Raw genomic sequence first — 17,591 nt, forward strand, 5'->3', positions numbered from 1 at the left:
ACAACACTGTATTTCCCTTCTAAAATGCAAAAGATCCAGATTGGCTAATGAAGTGTTTAATATACTAGCCAATGGGAGACTTTTGTTTGTTGGGTATGGTGAAAATACAGTAGAACCTCTCTAATAACTTAGGACACCCTCGGGACTGACAAGTGCTGTCCTTAATAGAGAGGTGTCCAGATTAGAGAGGTCAAATTGAATAGAAACAACCAATTTGGGACCAAAACTAGTGTCCTGGCTTAATAGAGAGGTGTCCACTAATAGAGGTTCTACTGTATGTCATTTTCTGATAATCCGCCCTCCACCCCCCCCCCCCCCCCCCCCACCCCCCACCCCCCACTGACAACATGTTTGTCAGTCGAAGGGGGGGGGGGGCATATTGAGCTCTTATTTCCAGCTGCCTGTGCTAAGAGGAGTGACTTGTGATGATGTCACCACCCAGTGATGATGTAATCACCATAGTGATGATGTCATCACCATAGTGATGATGTCATCACCATAGTGATGATGTCATCACCTTACCTCCCCAGCTGCCTTAGCTGGTGATGGCCCAATCCTTTTATTCAAATTCTCATAAATAGTTAAATATTTGGACATTACTTACCTGCACTAAACAGAGCATTGGCCCCAGGCCATCCCTGTATCAGGTCTTTTTAATGCACTTATATATTGTTTTAGTGGTGCCATCTCGCGGTTGAAGCTGTCACAAACATCTGTATGCTCTTTTACAAAATTATGGTGATAAGAGTTTTGGTTCAGGTTTTTAGGAGACAAACTTGCTCACAGAACTTCAAATTTTTCTCCTGCTTCATAGTCACAAAACCGAGTGTGATTCTTCATGACAAATTCACAAAAAGTATAACAGCCTCAGACCCTTGTAAAACGCCATAATCATTATTGATTAAAGACATGGTCAAATAATTTTGTTCCAGACTGTACTCGGTAAATTTCGGTTTTCTCCGGAAAATTACGAAGTTGCTAATTGACAGTAATTGACTGAGTCTGCGCAGTGATTGGTCGGATAACTTCCTGTGTATTTTTTGTTTTCTTGTCCTGTCAAACGAAATAAGTGTTTTTTTCATCAAAATACGTTCGTCTAACATCAGGTGGTGTGTTCATGGAGATGAAGTATAACAGTACCAATGTCCAAAGATTCTGCTGAACGATGGTTTTATGGAATAGGTGAGATATTCAGGTGATCCGGTGAAAACCTGGCAAATTTTTGTGTCAGTTCAGAATGCCAGTGATATGGTGCACTGTACATGCTGTATGCATGCAAAATGTACACGAATTTGGGGCTTGTCCTAAATGTCATGCTGCAAGAGATCACAGCTAAACCCATGCGAAAATTCCGCCGGCAGAGTTTGCAGGGCCTTGGCCCCTGGCCTGACATTGACCCTCGCCCTGTGGTCCAGTTTAATGTCAAACAAGCCTTTAAAAGATATCCCAATCCAAAAGATAGGACTAGGAGGGCCAAGTTTTCGATACGAGAACTGGAACGGGAATGAGAATGCATTGAAAAGAAACCTTTTGTTCTGCAGTGCATAATTCAGACGTTCTTGTTCTAACGAGTGGAAAGCAAATGGATAAAGATGCCGATTTATCGGATCGGTGAGTGAGTTTAAGAAAATCGTGGTTGTCAACAGTTATTCCGTCAATAATAACACTAACAGTATTAACATGAATTTAATTTTCTCAGAAAGACCATACCTTGTTTAGGCTAAGGTTGTGTGGTTCAAGTCTTATTCATCTCTAACATCACTAACATAAAGAATTGCATGAAGTTGTTCAGACAATGTTAACCCTAGTCTTAAAACTTAAGACGATAAAAGAAAAAAATACTTCAAAGAAGCTTTCTTTTACCGATTGCCTCAGCCAATATACGTCGATGGTTCATTCGACTATGTTAACCCCCATTTTCAAATGGTCTATGTCTTATTTTCAAACTAATCTAAAGTAAACGCTGTTGTAATTAAAAGACACATCAATGAATGAAACTGTAATAAAATCAATAAATCAATGGAAAAGTGCAGTGTCAAAAAATTTTTTAAAATTTTTCCCGTGTTAATGCAGGTGACACCACCAGTTGCTGAGTCACCGGGATTATTTTCAGGATGTTCATGAAATGGGGATGGGGGGGGGATTATAGAAAAGCAGGGACAAGCTTTACGATGAATCAATGCACTGTCTGTGAGGAAATTTCAGCGTCAGTTGTTTTTAAGGACCTTCGTCCAATTCACACAGGCAGTGCGAAACAGGCCTGACTTCATCTGGCTTGTTCAAGGTGTACTAATACTCGTCTCCATTCTTTACATTGGAAACAATATAGGTGTCTTTCTCTACAGACATTTAGTCTAACATTAAATATGTAAAGTTTAGCTTGGTCCCAATAACATTTGTAAACTAGACATAAGCCACTTAGAGTTCAGGCCATTATAATTAGGCCCAAGTGTCGGTCTTAAAAACCTTCAAATACTTTTATTGTCGTAATTAAAATTCTTGGATTGGATTAAGATTATTGTGTTACAGATAATTATATCACCATTTCGGTTTAGTTTAAACACTTCTTGAAAACTTCCATGTCCATGTTGTGAATGTGAAACCTTGGCTGTGAGTGTACAATAGAATATACATATATCAACCAAGATGCATTTGCACCTACACCTGCTTACAAGTACAACAATTTGGCGAAGGTAATCAATTGTTTTCAACGATTTTGGACAATCAAAATTCCTGTGCAATTGTTCAGAGCTGTCGAGTGTCATCAAGTATTTCACTAGTAGCAATCCATGTGGGAGAACCATTGTCGCGCTGAAAGCATCTTTGTTACTTGTGTTTGTTTTATTTTTGAGGTTGTAAGCTTCTTCATGATCAACTGACAGAGATTTTTAATATGGGATTTTCTGGTTACCTGAGAAAGGTTAAGCTGTTGAAGTTGAATATGTTTTACAAAACTTGTGGGGAGCAATAGGAGCATCACTCCCCCTGGGTGAGATGCTGTTCCATCAGAGGTTTGCTTCCAAGTCAAGACTAGTACCTATTTATACTCCTGGTTGGAGGAGCAAGAGGGGTTAGGAGTCTTGCTCAAGGACACAGACTAAACAGCAGTGATCGTCTTGAAGATTGCACCCATTGGTTGTGCATTTTGGTTCCACATCTGTTTCTACAGCAAATCTGAAGGGTGTTCAACTTCAAGTGTGAGCCAACTGGTGGTCGACGTCAAAAACAGATGAGGGTTAACCCTCCACCAGACTTTCCACACTTGTCTGCCACTCAAAAAATGATTTATGGTACCGCTGCACCAGTAGTGGACATCAATTCCTTCCGATCATGATAATACAATGGTGGCTACTAAAGTATCACTAGTGTTTTTTGAAATTTTTAAGCCATTTTGGGGTCAATGGTAACTTGAGAAGGTTTCTAGAGGACTTTTTGCATAGAATACAATACGTTGACAACAGTCTTGGAGTTAGAATGTCATTGAGATCCGGGACCATGGACTTTTCAAACTTGTGGTTGACTGGAGTTGGTCATACATCACACTTTTTCTTCCTATGTTGTTTGGAATGAGATAACTGCATGCACTCATGATTGGAGCCGTCATGTCATTAAACACATTGTCAACAGAAACCGCTTGTAATATCATTAGACCTGGTTATCAGCTCTGATATGGGAAAACAATGAATCATCGTGCAAATTACATTGGCTACTTATAAATGAAGGATCCAACCCTGATGTCGTTCGGTCTTGCTATGTAAGATGAAGAGGCTCTGTGGGACATTGGCGATCTGTGACTTATGGTGATACTTCTCCTAAATATTTCTTTGGTGTACATCGTGAGTTCCTTGGATTATGGGCTCCATTCGGCTGGATGATGCATAGGATGTGAACTCTTATGCGTGGGATTGTAAACTCTTAGGCCAAACCAGAGAACACTGAGGGAATCTTTACTTGCAAGTCTTGTGGATAAATGTCTTTCTATGAAAATTATGGATGCAGTGACTGCGCCCCGTTGCCATTTGGGATTAAAAGTGCTCTCAACCAATTTAGACCAGGTGGGACATAAAATATTCTTGCACTTTTCTTCTATTTATGATGCGGTGTGCCCTGAAACTTGCACTTGTGGCATGGATGATGGTTTTTGATGCTCGATTGAACAATTTGTCTTGCTGGCAACTTCTGACATCCGTCAGAAGGGAGGTCTAGAACATTGACAGCTCATCCAGAAATGTCCCCCCAGGCTTCATTATGGGAGTAGACAAAAGTTATTTTAAAAGTGTGTTATATCTTTAACTGTGCGATCTCCTCCTCTAGGAACTACGTGATGATGAGCGTCTTATTACACATCTATAAATAGTGAAGTGGACAATTACGCGGCAGAAGTCTCCTGTCGACATATTAAAGATACTTTTTATCCACTGCGTTTATTTTTAGCGAAGAGTTTCTAAATTTAGAGCTGTTGGAAAAGTGGGTATGACAGTTAATAGTATATATGCCTCCCTTCTTGAACCGAATCGAAGTGCATCAAGGAAATAGATAAAACACACGACCCCCTCATTTTCTCCAGAGACAATGAATTGCGAAATAACGCGTCCCCAGAAATAATACTCTCTGTATATAATTAGCATGTTTATTTTTGGCGCATGGTTTCTATTTTGGTGCGACATTGGCGTTTGCGTGGGGTGATGTCAAAGATAAAGGGTTTTTTAAGATGTCGGTTATTATCTCATAGAGTCATAAATAACTTTTGTGGTCGGGTTTCCGTTGGTGACGTGATATTAAAATATGAAAATCTTTTTGTTTTCTCTATAAATTGTCATTGGGTCATGAAAGAAGTCACATTCTAAGGCAGTTTGTCCAAGAGGATCCTGTGTTTTTGCATCAACTTTGGATTCTGATAAGGGTTAGTGGATTTGAGGTCCGAGTTTGTTTTTTGTGTCGTTATTGTTTACGTCACTGATTTTCGCAGGTATTGAGGTGTTTATTGAGGTATAATCAGAGCCTTGGGGGTCAAAATGCCTGAAGGTCCAGATGACCACGAAGTCCATTTCCATCAATTCTCCTTGTTCTCCTCTTCTGATCTTTTTCTCAAATCTGAAAAACAAAAGGTCAAAACAGGGGAAGACACTAAATCTCCATCTCTGATTACCCCAACAGCTAGATCTGCGACTGTGTTCTTTTGTATAACGAGCTGACCTTCACACTTTCCACTAACCGAGCTGTTATTCTTTAACTCGTTAAGTACCCCCACCCGTTAAATGTTTTCCCAGCCATGATGTCATCGGATATCTTGCGTATCTTTCTCTCCTGTCATAATTACGCTGTCAGTATTATATATGTGTTCTATTTTCGTACCAGGATAATACTGTCACCCTGTGTCCTGTTTTGGTGGTAGCGATCTACGTTAAGACGTGTGGTGTGAGTATAACAGTGTCTTTGCATGCACTTCTGCACAGAAGGAATAGATGATAGTTACGTTTGCGCACATCCAGGCTTTTCTCACACTGACCCTCGTTGGGGTGTTCACGCCCTTTTGAATGACAGCGTCACCACTGCGGATGACTCGGGGAGAAATGGTCCAACTGTGTTAGAAAGACAATAGCTGATTCCCAGGCTTGTCGCAATGTTGCGTCCCCCAGCAGATTTAGCCTGGGTGCCCCCCCAACCTACCATGGGTACCTCACCCTAGATTTTGAGATAGGTCGGTAGGTAGGCAGATATAGAGTTTGGTAACTTTGCTTTTAAAATATGCACCATTTGGTGTATGACAACAATTCTCTTGGCATGATCGACTTTGGGACAATGTTACCCACTTGTCCTCTGAATCAATGGAATCCTCAATCTGCCATTGTTATCATTGTCATTGACATACATAGCGGTAATCGCTTCAGTTTGTCCATTCTGCATTATTCAGTTGCTTTTGAGTGTGGGAATGGAAACAATGCATGAGATACCTCTGTTCGTTTATTTCACCCTTTTCGTTTGCAATTGACGAATCGTCAGAGTAGTGACGATCTATACTTACGCCAATCTCCATTCTGTTTCTGGAGAAAAAGCAAGATGTCTAAGTAGAATATCACAAAATTCACCTGGGTTAGACAACACCCGTATACAGTGTAGAATGTAATGGCTTACTGAATGAGTGTTGTGTATGCATGCAGGGGAAGAGGGGTTGCAGCCGGAGCAGAGCATACAAGGTGCGTACTAGGGAGGGTGCAAAAATTGGCAGTCAGGGGCATCTAAAATTTGGACGGCCCCTTACAGTGTAAATTTTATTCATCTCAATGATTTTTAGGTTCAGAATGTGAAAGCAATTCTGCTTTGAGAAAAAAATGCATTTCAACCATATAATCTAAAAGGTCGTACTAAATCTTATCTTTCAGGCGCGAGAAAAGAATACATCCTTCAAAAGAGAATGGCAGATTCAACCTCGCCAACAGGCGAGAAACCTGCCGAGTTCGAAGAATACTGGAACGAGGTTAAAGATATTGAGGAGAATAAAGAGCCAGATGATTCGACAGATGAGGATACGAGTTTGAAGACGCCAGATGGTATGTAGTCAGTCTTCCTTTCAACCATGAGCATTGTTGGGGACATTTCTGTGAACCATTTGACGGGGACATGTCCCCCATCTTCCCCCTCCCCTGGGGAAACCCGGCTTCTTCCCTTTAGCTTTTCATAGAGACGTTTTACTGTAGACATGTTGAAGATATCGTATGCCACTCGGTATAGTTTGTACTAGTACATCAGCTGTATACATCAATACTCCTGATGATGTGGTCACCACACCCTTTCAAACGATAATGCCAATCCTTATATAGATGTCAGGGATCCGTGCCAACACATGCAATCAAGGTATCGCATTGCAGTTATACAATAAATTTATCATGAAATCGACAAGATGAAATTAGTGATATTAGTCGAACAAGAGATGATGGTTTGTTAAAGGTGTAGAGCATCCGTCTCAAGTTATGAATTGGATTGGAATTTTCAAATTTGAATTTTGATGTTTACCTATGGACTTTGACCAAGAGGGGTGGTAAGAATTGTATGTTTCTGCTGAACCATACTGTAAGAGCAAATATCCAGTAGATAATTTCAATTTCACTTCCTACAGAGGGTGAAATAGAAACAAAATGGCTGAACGACGCTGGCTATGGCCACCTGGTGCAAACTTTAGAAACTGACGGCGACGAACCGGACGGAGACGTCGATGAGTTGATAAATTTGGAAACCTCGTCCCTAACGAGAACCCAGGCAGCGGCGGTCAAACGGCGGGTGAACACGCTTCATCAGACCATGAAGAAGAAACGAAAGGACATCAGGAATGTTTTTGATACACCAGTCACAGAGGTGAGGTGGAGTTTTTTTCGATTTTTGAGAATGTCAAAAAGTTATGGACATTGATTGAAAATTACAAATAATGGCAAGTTTCAGGATAATCTCAATACTCTAGATGAACAAATAATGTGTCCATTGGTTCTATGGGCAGAATTCTAGAATATTTTTAACCCCCTTGAAGAAACCCCTTCACAGAATAGGTTCACGAGAATCTTCTCGATGTGAATGTGGTTATAGAGACCGCACCCCAGCTCTTGTGCTTCAGACATGCTTCTGTTGAATTACAGAGAGGACTACTGGCCAAAGGTCATCAGTCTGACCACAAAACAGGGGCTGCGTCACAGAACTCTTTAGGATAGACTGACTGTCTTGCTTTCATCTCAAAGACTCCTGACCGCAGAAAAAGAAGAACAACATTTTAACACAATTGATTCGTTTATATTCTAGGATGATGCTGCCCCGACGACCCACAAACCGACGAGGGTTAACACGACAGGCGGCGGGAAGCATGCGCGGCACCAGAGCGGGAAGAAAAGCGACGTCCAAATAGGCAAGAACAAAGACCATCAGTATAATCTCGGTGATACCATCGCTGACGATGCCACTGCAGGTATGTATGCTATCAAGAAATGGGAAGTTTTTTATTGCTGAAATCGATCTGCTGATGTTCTCGTTAACTTCGCCTCCAATTTCAGGTATCGAAATGATCAGTATTCATTCGACGTCAAGTGGCCGTGTCATGGCCAAGAACAACAAAGAGAGGCCTCCGCTCAACATGCCGACTATCTCTGACGCTGATGTCACTTTCGACTTCAAATCTGAATCAGAAAAGGTAACTTCAGCTGATGTCATAGTTAGCTATTAGTCCTGAGTCAATGCAGGAGATAAAAGTCACATGACAGGGATTGTAAAAGTAAAATGAGTCGAGATGAAATTTTCTGTAAAAGGTAAAAATGAATTTTTGTGCAAAAAAAATTTTTTCTGATTTTTTGGGGAAAATTTTTTTTCTGATTTTTTTTCTTAAAATTAGTTTGGAACAAGTTATTTCTTCAATTGTCATGAAAACCTGAAAATTCAAAAAAAAAATTTTTTGAGAAAAAAAAAAAAATTTCCAACAGATAATCTATGTTGTTCCAATGTTGATTTTTTACGTCCGGCCTCCTTCAACACAGAATAAACATTGTAAACATAACATTTATGTTGTGTAGACACCCTGTATACGTTCATGTCTGATACAGTTGTATCTTTCTTTCAGCGTGCTGGAGGAACGTCACCATCGGCACCGACTCAACCAAAGGAAATACCCAGTGCCAACAAGGTTGACGAAACAGATGACTTGCCAGTAAGTCGTGGTTGGGGTCTATGATGCGGTCTCTTCCTTGCCCTTGAAAAACATGAAAATCGAGTGTAACTGAAGAGTTTCACTCCTACTATTGTTAATGAAATCTGCTGTTGTCAGTGAAATCTACTGAAGGAGATTACGCTCATTGAGCTAACGTTGTCTCTAACAGCGATTGAGATACTGGGCCGGTTTCTGAACTCAAACTGATCGTAGCATTCTTTTTCATTTCAGAATTTTATACTAGTGAAGGATAAACTTGGAACTACTCATATCGGTGACTTAAGTGCCGAAGACCTTGATAGGGTGCGCTCCCTAGCTCTCATAGAGCTGACGGCACTCTTTGACAGCCACAGTATTATGTATAGCTGCAGAAAGCCAAAGAAAAAATTCAAAGGTTCGTTGTATTGCTGTCTCTTGTTGGTCGTTTTCCTGATCCTAATCGCCTCCTTCCTCAATTAAGATATCGACAGGTTCCCACTCCCCGAGCTTGCTGTCATGCCAGTTGATTGCCTGATTGGTTTGGGCCACATGGTCCATTATCGCCGACTTGTGGTATTCACCAAGGGAGATATTTGTGGACCAGTTCCCACATTCATGTTGTAGGTTTAAAAAATCGATTAAATTTCTCCTCTTTTGCAGAAACTGGCCAGTTTGGCGTCCCTTTGAATTTCTTAATGGAGAATGACCGAAAACGTGACCCTAAGTGTAAAGTACCTATACTCTTTGGCGAGGTAAGGAATTTGGTTGTTGGTAGTAGAATTTATGAGTCAGAATGGTATAACAATGAATATTATCTGAACTTTGTATTAAGATTTGTTTGAATGGATGGACAATATCCGGTTTGACAGCACTTTGAGGTGCCACGTTTTCAAGATTTTCAAATTTTCTCTCCAGATAATAGAATACCTCGATAAAAATTGTCTGAAGGAGGAGGGCATCTTACGAATACCCGGATCGGCCTCGAGGATCAAAAATGTTCGTCAACAAATCGAGGATAACTTTGCTAATGGAGGTTTTTCATGGGACGATGTGCATTCAAACGATGTTGCTGCCCTACTTAAACAATTCCTCAGGGATCTACCGCACCCATTGCTCACTTATGAATATGTTGAGGCCTTTGCTGGTGTTGAACGTGAGTATAGGGGGGTCTCGGGCCGCGTGGGGTGTAATTCAAGGCCCGTAAGGATAGTGATTTGGAGCGATAGGGGTGACATTGCTTCCCTTGCTAAACGAATCCAGAGAGCTCTACCTGACCCATTGCTTTCTTAACATGAAAACGCTTTACCTGGTGTCGAACTTGAGGTTGTTGGCCGGAAGTGAGGAAGGAGGATTGCTTGGCTAGCTGTTGAAGTCATCTTTTGAAAGCTTGTCTTTGTTACGTTTCAGAAATACCCGACAAAAAGCAACAGCTACAGGCTCTGAATCTGTTAGTCGCATTACTACCTGAACACAACAGGAACTCTTTAAAGGTGAGCGCGATCGTGAGTGAATGTGTATCGTGTCGGCTCACAGAGGTTCCAATGTGTGACTGATCTTGCCAGGCTGTTATTCATGTTTTCTCATCTGTGACTTTGCAAACACTACGGGCCAAATTCATAAAGGGCGTTTAGCTTAAAACAGCGTTTAACTACTGAATAGACATATTCAGGTCCTTCATGTAAATCTTCACAGAATATGAATAGGCCCTGAAACTGATCAGGGAGAAGTTACACACGTCTAACCCTTAAACGCCCTTTATGAATTTGGCCCTACATGTTTTAATGCTGTGTTCAAACTACATTTCTACCATTTCCTTCCAGTTATTACTACGATTCTTAAAACGCGTTGTGGACCACCACCACCTCAACAAAATGACAATTGCCAACTGTGCCATGATAATTGCCCCGAATCTATTCTTAATCAATCAGGCCGTCAGTACCGCTCAAACGAAAAAGGTGAATTTCGAAATATCGATGGCGGCGGGAACGTCCAACATCATCAAAATGATGATTAAGTATCAAGACATTTTATGGACTATTCCGTCGTTTTTGTTGCAACAAATACGTCATCAGTATGAGTCAGAGCAGATGAGGAAGTATAAAGACAAATCGGTAGGTATAGCGGTCATCCTAGTTCTTTAAAGTCATCACGAATAGCGTGTTTTTATAGTCCAATCATGACTTGGCGTAAGGTTTTGGATGTGAGAGAGAGTTTTTCTTGTGAGGACATTCTTAACGATCCGAAGCATTGACCCTGTGGGGAAAACACCACAATTAGTTTTCACAATAGTGACACTGAAAAGGAAACTGCTTGAGGTTATCAACATAAAGAAGCATAGTCTCTCGTTAAACAAGGATATAGTCCAAATGCGTGCCAGGATAGATTTAAGATCTCTGAAGGGAAAGGTGTTTGAGCGATTATAAGTCATCAATCCATAATTTTTCTCTCTCAAATTACAGCTCATGAAACTTCTTAAAAAGGACAAGTCTGACGTTTACAAAAAGCCGTCTATGGTTCACGAGGTGAGTTACTGGTGGCAGAATTATCATCTGCTGGGTTGTTGACATCGTTGTGTTCACCCATGTGTATCACTCACGTGTTTGTAGGGTGTCTACTATGGTCCCGGGATTCACTGTTGTGGTATTGTGGGATGATAGTCGTGCCCAGTATAACATGTGTAAGAGAAGTTCCCATGTAACAGGGGCATCCCCCCCTTTGTACTTGTAGAAGAACTGAACAGGTACTTTCAAGTTCTAATTAACTTTCATTCAGCTCTACTGTTCATTTCATTCTGTGATTGTACCCAGTAATTTCTCCTGTGTGACAGTGTCTGCATTAGGGCAGTTCGACCCTAATTGTTTTTCCCTTTATATACCATTGATCAGCCATTTCAATACATGTCTAACCATCGATGGACTACTTTCAAATAAAGTTTAACCATATTTCAGTCAGCACCATTGTTCACTCCATGGGTGTACCCAGTAAGTGTGTCATGTCTGTATTAACAAACTGTCTTAGGTAGGCTCAGCACCCACTTTAATTTTACACCCCCTTTTCCCCAATTGTTCCTAACTCCTACATGTCCTAGTTATTTAGCAGCTTAAGGCATGAATTCTCAGGGTCTTCAGCATGTCTATTGTAGTACCTGTTGTAGAATAACCTTTTGGTACTGTCAGAAGTAAATGTCCTCATCCCCCTGTCAAATTTCTTCCAAGTTTGGTTTCTTTTATGCTAATTGTTGGACCCAGTAAGGCTCTAACCTGAAAATCATGTTAAGTCTCAAAGATTTGAGAAAACCAAATTTTCAAGAAGTCCATTTGATATTTTTAGGGTGGTAGCCCAAAAGGATGTGGACATTCACTTCTGACACCAGCTGTAGTAATATTAGGGCTGAGCATGAATGAGTTAATTATTCTTTGGTTTGAATCTCAATTTTCAGGACATGCCGTCGTTCAAACTGATGTTTCAGACAACGTATTATTACTCTTTCCCGATCCCTCCGCGGCTGCCAGTAAGCAGTCTACCCAGAATCCTTTGCCTTGGTTTCCTGTCCGCTTCCCGGGGCTGAGTCATAGATTTGAAAACAGGGAGTGTCAAACTTCATGATAAAAATCTGTGGAAAATCCTCTCAAAAAAGCTGTTTTGGTGACAGAGTTATAAATATTGGAGCAAAATGTGAACAAAATCCTGTAGAAATGGCTCTGGCTCAGTCCATACTGTTCCATCCTTCCTTCATATCGCTTCCTGCCATTGTGTATATAAATGTACTCCTTGTAAGGTGTTTTTCAGATCAATCTGGTCAAAGGTATAAGTGACCTCTTATCACTTATCTGTATTAGTGTGATCAGAAATATTAATGTCACACAGCCCTGGGCAGCCATTGTCATAGTTGACACTTTGAAAGGGTATTGATTAGGCCGACACTAAGGATAATCTGGATAATCCGGATAATCTTGTGTTGTGCAACATCACTTTGTGTTAGTAAATGTGATCTGGTCACATTCCTGAGTTCAACTTAACTCCCTTTGGCCAGAACAATGATAAATACCATAACGTGCTTGCTTCTCCTGTCTAAGGCAGACCTATTAGATCAACCTTTTTAGACGGTTTTAAACATCTGATCTTCTGTCATGGAGGAATTTTGAAAAAGTTGTACATTTCTCATCAGCTTGACCGAGTAACTTGGTGTGTGTCACTTTAGTCCCAGCTTGTTGCTAACTGGAAATTACAATTTGCGTACTCTTTCACTGGTAGCAGATGCTTTCTGAAAATCTTTTTTCTGCAAGAATTCTTACTTCAAAAACCTTGTCTTTATCCCTTCTTTACTACTAAAGTTTGATGGTTGAGTTCAGAAAAGTTAATTTTTGAACTTATTTTGAAGAGTCAAGTATTGGAGACTCTTGATGTTTTCAAACCCAGTGTGTTGGCAGTATTTTGGTACCAAGACCAGTCCTGGCAGTACTGAAAAATATCCACAAAATTACAGTAAAACGTGAGTGTAAGTCCTTTGAAGTGCAATCTTGAAACAAAAATGAGAAACTATTCTTCCATGTTTGAAATGTGATGACTTTATTTTCAGAGTGATTTCCAGGAGGGCTTGATCAACGTCCAAGCACCGGGACTAAGCAAGGCTGCCACTGCGATCCAGTTAGACGAGAACATGACAGCCGGCGACATTGTTGCCAAATTCAAACCTCGAGGTTCAAAGTCTGGTGAAAGTGGTAATGTTAGTCGGTAAGTTCCTCAGTCCGAAGCTGAGTCATGCATTAAACCTGAAATTGAGAAAGGAGTGTAATGACACGGTATTGGAGAAGCCACAGACTTGGGGATGTGAAGGGCTTGACTGGTCGTTGGCCTGGAGACTTGACCTGCCCGGTAGACAACAGACCAGCATGGTGTCACATGTCGAGTCAAAAGTGCAGGGTTGCTCACCCACATGGCCACACTGCAGTGCGACATGATGTTAAGCATTCATCTGGAGACGATGATTTTGCTAATCTTAAATGATGCGTCGGAGCCATATACTAACATGATTATAACGTTCTTCCAGGAGCCTCCCATTTGGTTGTATCAACCTAAAGGATGTCTCCTTCGCTGAGGAGAATGCCTATCTTTTTGAGATAGGTGGCAATATAGGTAAGCAGTTTATCCAAACGTGTCCTTCCAGTATTGTTGTTTCTTCATAATCATCAACTTTCTGTCAATATCTTGAGATGTTTTGTGCTGTTGCCTTATCGTTCCGCTAGATTATTCCATTGTTGGATCAAATCATGCGTTGACCTGAATCAAGTTACTTCTTTTGACCTCATTTGTCGTTAAGGATGGACACCTTTACAGCCTAAGGGTGGATACCTTTACAGCTGAGTACTATTTAGACCCAATGATTCTAATCCCTTAAAATAATATATCTCATAAAGCGTCATTTTTGATCCATATTTATTAACTCGTTTCATCGTTTTTCCTTCAGGGGAACGCTGCTTAGACCCAAACTCAAATATGTTGACAATATTCAAGACAAACCCCAACGCAGAGTGGGTCATTCGAAATGTTGAGCAACTACTGTAGCTTGGACAATGAGATGTCAGGAATCTTCTATACCAAGACCGAACAGGGATCATTCAAGCTGACGATTACTCGAACCAATTTGGATCAGCCTGTGAGGATTCCGTAAAAATGTGACTCTGGCGAAACGTGTAGATTAGGGCTTTTATGCAATTGTCAACATTTTATGATACACAGACTACGGTTTGGCTCTCAGTTCAGCAGCTATTGAGAGAGCAGTGTATTTACCACCTTCCTGAGGCTAACCCAATTACTGTCATTGCCAAATTTTCGCGGGTGATTTATTTTCCAGAAAATAACCCAGATTCGTGAAAAAGATGAACAAAATCTTTAAGTGGAATTTTGAAAAAATAGTGAAAAAAGTGATTTTTTTCAGCATTCTTTTTTTGCAGAGGCATGACTTTTTTTTAAACATTTTTTTGCAAATCGTGAAAATACAGAGGCATGAAATTAATTTTTTTTCAGATTTTTTGGCAAATCATGAATTTTTTTGGCAAGTCATCAAAATTAATTGGGTTTTGTTTCTCATCCCTGTTGCCAATATACTTCTGATGATGGGCACCACGTGGCACTTCTTGGTGATAACCAATCATACACATGTTCAGAGAGCCACTAAGGGAATGCGTGAAAATTTGTTGTGAATTTTATTGCATTTAATTTATGGACTAAAAGATTGTAAAAATGTGCTTTCTGTTGCAGTGGACTAACACGACAAGTGAATATGACAAACTTGCCAGCATTTTGCTCTCTGTATCACTGATCTTTGACCCCATGACCTTAGTTTGACCTTGGTGAGTCAAGGTCAAATTGAAACGAGGTCAAGGTTGAGGTCACATGAAAGGTGTATTATACTATGTTGTTTGTTTTAAACCTAAAATTGGTTTCCACCTTACTAAAAGGTAGAATGCGACACAGTATTAAATTTTTGGTGTTGAAATGTATTAATGTGCATCTTGATTCAAATTATTCCAGGATTGTTGTAAATTTCACCTTGGTTATGAAAAGTTTGTAAAAAGGTGAAACGTGTTGAGTGGAGAATGGCTGAAACTTCATGCTGGGCCTTGGAGTTTTACTACATACAACCTTAAAGTATTACGATACCACACTTCCCAACCTTTTTTGCTGGAAGATTCCATGATGGAATTCAAGGGGTTGTAGCTAGGTGTCCATTGGGAGAGCTGTGATTGGAGTAAACCATTTTGTCACATGGGGGTGCAAGGTCACTTTCAAGACAAACACCCAGGCTTTTTGAGTGTATAATGTAATGAAGTGTGCTTTATATTTTGTCTGTAATGTCTACTTTGATGACAGCCTACCATCCCTAATGTAAATGGAATGTCTATTTTCTCAAGTACTAACTTGGTAGAGTTAAAGGAGTCGTGGGATGATGACATCGATTGAATCTTTATTTTCCATTTATGAATATATCTATTTATATTTTAAAGAGAGTATTTATGTATACACGTACTTAACAAGGTATTAGGCCTAATGTGATGGCCTATCAGTGAAGAAGCAGCATCATGTTAATTGCTGTGTCTTCTTGAATGAACCAGCCGATAACCTGCACGTTTGCTGATCGTAAGTTCACGGGTCTTTCTGTTGATGGGTGAGTTTTTAAATCTGCCACAATACGGTGAATAAGCTTGGCTATAGCTCGAAGGGGGGGGGGGTTATGATGAAAGAAAGCCGAGAACAAATGATTTTGTTACATTCCATTTTAAAGGTTACAGTCGTTAATATCAGTTAATGTCAGTTGCTTTGCACCTATGTTGATAGTTAATGATAATCCCATCCATTTTGTAACTGGTGACCATGGTTACCACACAACAATCTGCTTAATGGTGTTGTTTTTTAGATGCCATTTTAAAATGGATAAATTCCCTCCTTATTTGTTACCCTTCTCAGTATTTGCTAAATCAATGATGGCGTGAAAGGCTTATGTGGAGATGAGCCTTTACAGAATGAATTTTCTGTTGCAGCGGACTTGTGTTGCCTGTGTGCACTATATTTTGTAGAAGCTAGTGCCTTTTTTTCTACGAAAATCTGCGTTAAATGGCGTCGTTAAGTGCATCATCACTTCAGTCAATTCTTTGTAGCCTTATTTTCAACTATCACATTCCAAGCATTTCATATTTCAAGTTATTTTGCAATATTGAGTCTTTTGGCTCCCTCAGTCTCAGACGCAAGATACATTACTTTATTAGCATAGCTGTCCATCGAAAATGTTGTTGACAGTATTCACAAAATCGCGCTCTTGTAAAAACCATTGAAAAGCTGGTGCCTGGCTTTATATGTATATCAAGAGATACTGTGTCGACGTGATTAAGCCAGCTGAGGTGTGCCTGTACAAAAAGCATATTATACATGTAATAGGCCTTTATGTAACAGACCCGCCTCAACCAGCTTAATTATGTCAAGACAGTACATGTACAGGACTTTGTTGTAACATCTATGGAAAATATATAAAATCAATGTCATGTAATTAAGTAAATATACAACACTGTATTAAAAACCTAGACTAACAGAAACTGAAGGGAGATTCTTAAAAGACTTTGTGAAATCTGGACTGTTCAGTTCTGAAATAGATAGCAGATTGACTGCAACTTCAGGGAGAAATTAATTTGATATTTGTGCTCAAGAAAAGTTGTTGAAATGACCAATGAAGACCCTGACAAGAAGATTTAAGGGTGATCTAGTGATTTCTATTTGGACACTGTTGAATACGATTTGATCACATATTCCATTTTGGCAAATCGAAACACGAGCAGTGACATCTTTTGACGTCATATTTTCTTTGCCCCATCCAGTGCTGCTCTCTATTTTGTTGATATTTCTGTTTGTTTCATGCAAGTATCAATTCGTTTCTTGTACCCCCCTCCTCAAGGGTAGTTAAGCTATCACCACTAATCTTTGCCGATGCTTGAGTAGTATTTATTTTTCCTTCAGTGAAAATTTGGCGAAGCTGGAAAGAATAAGGATGCTAATGTGTCGATGTCTTGTCGAACATACAGCCTTACGCAGTAAAATTAGATCGGTTATGACGGTGATAACTGATATATTGTTGATGGTGATGTCTTGACGAAAGAAAAAGTAGCATTGGTGAAAAAAGGGTGATGCTTGAGCCTTAAGATGTCGTTATAGGGTGATAAGGTGTCGTACCCTTGAGGAGGGGGGGTACAAGACACGAATTGATACTTGCATCAAGGTTTTTGTTGCAAGATTCACCAATGGTTACAATGTTACGATAATAGGGCTATTAGACAAACACCGTAATGTAATAATGTCAGTGATTGTCAGAAAGCTACAATATGAAATAAAATCAAGTAAAAACGATGTCTTTTTCACTGTTTATTTATAAATTACATGA

General features: G+C 40.0%; 1 protein-coding gene across 7 annotated transcripts in view; it reads left to right on the top strand.

The window, feature by feature from the left end:
- Window positions 1-17,557, top strand: part of LOC135503500 (rho GTPase-activating protein 18-like) — a 21,064-nt gene extending 3,507 nt beyond the window's left edge. Inside the window, exons 1-17 of one of the 7 annotated variants that reach the window (XM_064797129.1) lie at window positions 998-1,182; window positions 5,359-5,418; window positions 6,384-6,551; window positions 7,118-7,353; window positions 7,789-7,951; window positions 8,037-8,173; window positions 8,597-8,683; window positions 8,915-9,077; window positions 9,323-9,414; window positions 9,578-9,815; window positions 10,070-10,152; window positions 10,483-10,773; window positions 11,122-11,184; window positions 11,611-11,643; window positions 13,242-13,396; window positions 13,713-13,798; window positions 14,130-17,557. In XM_064797129.1, coding sequence (XP_064653199.1) covers window positions 6,416-6,551; window positions 7,118-7,353; window positions 7,789-7,951; window positions 8,037-8,173; window positions 8,597-8,683; window positions 8,915-9,077; window positions 9,323-9,414; window positions 9,578-9,815; window positions 10,070-10,152; window positions 10,483-10,773; window positions 11,122-11,184; window positions 11,611-11,643; window positions 13,242-13,396; window positions 13,713-13,798; window positions 14,130-14,227 — 2,061 coding nt within the window. In that variant the 5' untranslated portion in view covers window positions 998-1,182; window positions 5,359-5,418; window positions 6,384-6,415 and the 3' untranslated portion in view covers window positions 14,228-17,557. The other 6 variants (XM_064797130.1, XM_064797126.1, XM_064797131.1 and 3 more) reach the window with 6 other exon arrangements.
- The last annotated feature ends 34 nt before the right edge of the window (window positions 17,558-17,591 follow it).

This window comes from Lineus longissimus, chromosome 19, assembly GCF_910592395.1.
Source record: "Lineus longissimus chromosome 19, tnLinLong1.2, whole genome shotgun sequence".
NCBI lineage: Eukaryota > Metazoa > Nemertea > Pilidiophora > Heteronemertea > Lineidae > Lineus > Lineus longissimus.